Genomic DNA, 6000 nt, shown 5'->3' with positions numbered 1-6000 from the left:
TAGTTCTTTCCCTGGCCATGAAAATTTTCACCCCACACATATATAAAGCAATACTCAGCCAAAGACTTGAAGGGGACCTCTCTAAATGTTACTGTCTAGAAATAGTTGTCTTATTTAGTCTGTCAGTTTCCTAGCTGTTTATGATAAGGAATTCCCAAAGCAATTAATCCTTCAAAAACAGAAGGTACCCTATGCCCTTTTAATTTTTTTTTTTTTTAATCTGGAATCTCATTCTTTTCTGTCTTACACGACTACATCAAAATGCAAGCCATCCTTACCTTTGTAGACTTCTCTAATGGTTGATCATATTGTGCCTGTTGCATAACATCACTGACTATCATTTTAGCAATCTTCCAAGCTAGCTCTTCTTGAGCCTAAAAATAGTAATAAAAACTGTTAGTTACTCATAGAAAAAGCAAGGCATTCCTTATCAGTGCTCTAAACACAATTGGATTATGCATATTGTTTCTATCTATTTGTCTAAGAAGCACATTTTTGTGTATGAAAGAACCTTGGCCACCCTCTGGTTATTATGCTATTTGCTATCTTTCAGAGTCAGCAACGGGGTACCCAACATCAAAACTATTTTCATGTTAGATGGTCAAAACAAAACATTTTTCTTTTTCCACTCCTCCCTCTCAATGTACTCAACTATTCAAAAAGCAAGCCTCCACTTCTGAAAGTAAAACTGACAGTAAGGAAGGAAAAAATATGAATTTTTGTTTCTATACTAAAAGTGATGCCTGCAGGTTGATGCAAATTTGAATGAATGGTTGTTTTTTTAGTGGCCAAAGTCTCTAAACTGAAGACAGGTCCACTTCCTCCACCAGGCAAACATTAGATGCTAAGAAGAGTCTGCCCTTCCTTGTTACATTCTGGATAAGAGAGTAATGATGTGCCTTGTTGCTTAAACATGGGGATGAATGGTAATCTGACTTTATTACTCATAAGCAGAAGTTTCTTTACACTAAAAGCAAAATTTACCTCATCAGTATTTCCTTGTACCCATTTCTTCATAGCTTGTGAGAACATGGATCCTAGCAAACAAAATGAAAAATGTTACAAGTGTCATGTATAGCATTGCATTTTTAAGTATTCTTATTTAGCAGTTACTTCCAGACATGGATATTCTTAATTTTTTTAGTATAATCGCATCAAAAACATTAAGGAATATTTCCATTAATAAAAACTATCTCTGCAACAAAGTATTTAACTTGCAAATAAGTAGTAAGATATGGTGGTTGTTTCACAAAATAAACATTTCAAATCTTAAAAGATGCTTCACTTATAGTCAATGACTAACATGAGTAATGGCTTAACACAAAGTATAAAAACACCACCACAAACCTTTTGATTTCTTTACATCAGGTTCAGGCTCAGATTCTCGGATGAATTGCCCCAAATCACTGACTCTTCCAAATGTCATCTTCCTAAATAAGTATGAAAAGAACAACATAATTTCTGATAATTTTAAATTGGGCTTATTTTAAATAGAACCTTCCTCCACAGAAAGCAAAATAATCCTTAGTTGAATGCAATTCCATTCAAAATAAAAAAAAAGCCTAAGAAATATTGTGAGTAAAATTCATAGCAAAAAGACACAAAAGCTCCGTTTTCTAAAAGACATAAAGCTCTTGTTGGAACAATTATCAAAACGTACTGTAAAGTTGTAGTAATATAAAATAACAAAGAAAAACAGTGAAAGATCTTATTTCAAAAAGATAGTAGGTAAATTGGTTAGATCTATTAATTTTTTTTTTTTTTTTTTGTGGGAGCCTTGCTGGCGGCCGGGGAATGAACCAGCGCTGCAGAGGCTGCAGGCAGCCTCGCAGCCCAGCGCTCAACGCTGCGCCACCAAGGGAGGCCCAGGTCTATTAAAATTTTAAATTAGCTTCTTGGTACAAGAAAGCCTTTGCTATACTGTATGATAGAGGAAAACTGCAAATAATTTAAATACTTACAAATACCAAAATAGGCTAAACAGTAGGACAATATACTATAGAATATTTTCCACAATTATAAATATTATACTTGGAAAATTATATAGCATAGTTAAAATAAGGTAAATCTGTATAAACCAACAGAAAAATCTCCCAAACTTACAATGAACGAAAGCACAAGATACAGAATAGAGTGTAATATCAGTTACATAAAAATAAGCAAAAATATATACCATAATAATGAACAGGAAGGGAAGAAAATAAGGATTGTGAGTGGCCAGAGGGAACATAGGCCTATCTGTAAATATAATGTCTATATATTATATCTTTGCAGGCAAAATGAATCTTATTTTAGAGCTATCCTTGCTACCAAGTAATTGTTTCATATGTGGGTACGAATAACCAAAATATATAAATTTGTTGCCTTGAGAAAAATTTCAGGAAGAAACATTAAACTAAAAGAAACTCTAAAAATTATCTTTAAAGATGGAAAGATCAAAACATCCTATAAAGCTGTAGTAGCTCTTAACCTTTTATATTTTTTAAAATATATCTTACATAGACACAAAAACTACAGAAGAAAAACACCTTGTAATTGTTAAGATTTTCTTAAGTAAGGTTTTAAGTAAATGACCCAATCATTCCTTAATAAATATCATCTTTGAGGGCCTCCCCGGTGGCACAGCGGTTGAGCGCTGGATTGCGAAGCTGCCCTTAGCTCTGCAGCGCCGGTTCGTTCCCCGGCTGCTCCCCGGCCACCGGAGAAGGGTCCCACATGGCGCGCAGACCTCTCCTGCTGCCCGCTGCTCCCCTCAGCAGTGTACTTCGGTCCTTCTGCCTGCTCTGCTCCCAGCTCTGGCTCTGGTGAATTCTCTCGCCCTCCCACGCTTCTGACTGTACCCAGTGCTTGTATAAATAAATAAATAAAATCTTAATAAATAAATAAATAAATAAATAAATATCATCTTTGGGAATTAACTCATATAGGTTATTGTCCATCATTTCCTAAAAGAAGAAGTAAAGATTACTATAATGCTGACATAGCTAAACTGTACCTTCCAAAAACAATGTGGTCTTTATTTACAAGGAGTACTTTCCAGACTCCTTGTTTCTCAAATATCACTGCTACTTTCTGATAAAAGCAATTAATTATGTTGAAATCCCCCTTTTTATGGTACTGTGTGACTGTGGTCGGGGCAGGATGGAATAATCAAGTCCCTGTGCAGACTTATGTGCTAATCAAGTCATACTGAAGGAAGAGGAAGTGATTTTTATTATGTGATCTGTGGTGAAGTACAGTAACTGGCATATCTTATACATTACTGTCTTTGTTACAGGCTAAAATAAACTAGGTTAATTCTTAAATACAGAGGAATAATTTTATTTCATTTTCCAAGTACAAGTATACAGTCTGTAATAAATGATGCTGGTGCCTTTTTACTTTTGCTTTTGAGACAGACATTTTGAAAAGAAAAAAACAAACAAACCAGACATTTAAAAATAGCAAACATGAATCAAATGAAACATGTAAAAGATAGCCTAAAACACACAGTACAACATGACATTCCTCAATCTCAAATATGGTGGTGGAAGAGTAATGAGTGTTTATTAGATCTTAAGCATGTTTTAAACACTATTTGTTTTATCTTATTTAATCTATTCAAAAATCCAATGAAGTAGTAATATTATGCTCATTTTATAGATGAAAAAAACTGAGACACAAAGAAGTTGAGTAGCTTGTCAGTAAGTGGCTGAGTCAGGATTAACACTCAGGAAGTCACTCCCAAGCTTCCATGCGGTACAGCATACTCTATGTAAAAGTGCTGGGTGTTTATTAATAAATTAGAAATAGCTTTACATTAAAAAGATACAAAATTTAATGCAGCTATAAAAATTCCAGACATGAACCAAGCTTACCCTGCATATGTCCGCTGATACAAAGATTCTGGATCCAGACTAGCAGCATCCACAATTATCGCTTCATCAAAATTTTTCAGAATTTTAACACTGGCTTTTTTCACACTGGACTACAAAAGAAATTATAAAGTTAGTAGTTATATTGTTCAGAAATCAAATCAGTTGGGAATGACAGATCTGTAAAGTCTTCAGTGTTTGAAATACATGTAATTTTCACTGATCCATTATTAATGAGATGCTTAACAGCAATTCTGAGATACAATCTCAAAATACAAATGCAAAATGTCACATCAATATATACATAGAGAAGGAAAGCATAATATAAAAATGTATAATGGGTGCATCTGCATGCCAAATCTTTTTGTTTTCTCAATGACTTCAGTGTACAAAACTCCCATCTACCCAGGCATATGTAATTTAGCTAATAAATATAAAGCCTAACTTTTATAGGATACCTTGAATGTTTTTGATTCTCAGTGAGGCCATGTGACAAAAGCATAGCTAAAGGAAACTTTCTAAAACAAGCAGCGAGATAAGGATGGTAAGTTCCCCTCCAGTGTTCTATCTTCCACTTCTTTTCTTCCTTTTTTTTTTTTTAAGATTTATTTATACAAGCACTGGGTACAGTCAGAGGCGCAGGAGGGTGAGAGAGTTCAACAGAGTCAGAGCGGAGAGCAGAGCAGGCAGACTGACAAAGTACACTGCTGAGGGGAGCAGCGGGCAGCAGAAGAGGCCCGCGTGCCACGTGGGGTCCCAACCCGGCGGCCGGGGATCAAACCGGCGCTGCAGAGGCTGCAGGCAGCTTCGCAGCCCAGTGATCAACCGCTGCACCACCGGGGAGGCCCTCTATCTTCCACTTCTTACCCCCATCTCAGTTAAGCAAAATGACTTAACTACAAAAATACTCACTGCATCATTGTTTAAAATATAAAAAGTCATGAGCAAGCTTAATGTCCATGACTAAGGCATGGATTAAATTTAAAATATAAAGAAACTTAAAAGACACTTACAGAACACTCACTTGTGGGAGGGAAAAAAGGGGTCTCTTCATGCACTGAGAAGTGAACATAATTCAGAAGAAAATAGCACCAGAATATAAAGATGATACTAGAAAGGCAAATCTAGCAACATTTATCCCAGGAATGCAAAGATGGTTTAACATCTGATCATTTGTAGTTCCCCTTATCCATTGATTAAAATCCAAAATCCACATAGTAATCTCAATTGATACAGAAAGAGCATTTGGCAAAAATCAAACAACCTTTCGTGATTAAAAAAAAATATATAAAAGGAACAGTAAGGAACTTCCTCAACTTGATAAAGCATATTTATGAAAAACCCACATTTAAAGTCATACTAAATAATGAAAAAACAAAAGCTTTCCCTATGAGACTGGGCATAAGACACTTTCATCATTTCTATTCAACTCTGTGTTAGAAGTTCTCAAAGCAACAAAGTGAGGAAAAAAGGAAATAAATGATATTCAAAGTAGACAAGAACAAAAACTATTTCTATTTACAATGACAATTTTACATATAGAAAGTCCTAAAGTATCTACAAGAGCTAACAAATTTAGTAAAGATGAAGACACAAGATCAATATACAAACAACAGTTACATTTTATGCATTATCAGTGAAGAACTGGAAAATAAAATTAATGAAACAATTCTATTTACAACAGTGTCAAGAATAAAATACTTAGGAATGCACTAACTGAATGAAGTATAAACTTTGTAAAAGTAAAAAAGGCCGCTGGAAGATATTAAAGGCAGCCTAAAGAAATGGAAAACATAGTATTTAAATGTGTAATGTGCATGTGTATGCCAAATGGAATGTATATATGAATATCCCATGTTCATGAGCTGGAAGACTTATCAATACTATTGTTAAGATGGCAATACAAAAAAAAAAAAAAAAAAAAAAAGGCAACACTCCTGAGAGCAATCTATAAATTAAATGCAATTCTGATGAAAATGCAAGAGGTGATCTTAAAATTCATATGGAATTGCAAGAAGCCTAGAATAGCCAAATGATCTTGCAAATGAAAAGGACAGTCAGAAGATACACACTTCCTAATTTCAAAACTTATTATACAGCTATAGTACAAAACAATATAGTACTAGCATAAGAAAAGATTATATAT

General features: G+C 34.5%; 1 protein-coding gene across 2 annotated transcripts in view; it reads right to left on the bottom strand.

The window, feature by feature from the left end:
- Positions 1 to 205: 205 nt before the first annotated feature.
- The window catches only part of AKAP10 (A-kinase anchoring protein 10), a gene marked incomplete at its 5' end in the record, with an annotated part of 44670 nt that continues 38875 nt past the window's right edge, over positions 206 to 6000 (bottom strand). For both annotated transcript variants that reach the window (XM_084239281.1, XM_084239282.1), the window contains 4 exons: positions 206 to 374; positions 985 to 1037; positions 1348 to 1430; positions 3858 to 3967. In XM_084239281.1, coding sequence (XP_084095407.1) covers positions 252 to 374; positions 985 to 1037; positions 1348 to 1430; positions 3858 to 3967 — 369 coding nt within the window. In that variant the 3' untranslated portion in view covers positions 206 to 251. The remainder of the gene's footprint in view (positions 375 to 984; positions 1038 to 1347; positions 1431 to 3857; positions 3968 to 6000) is intronic.

This window comes from Talpa europaea (genome assembly GCF_964194135.1).
Source record: "Talpa europaea genome assembly, chromosome: 7".
NCBI lineage: Eukaryota > Metazoa > Chordata > Mammalia > Eulipotyphla > Talpidae > Talpa > Talpa europaea.
Note: the sequence above shows the minus strand (reverse complement) of the source record. Positions and strands in the feature narration are given on the sequence as shown.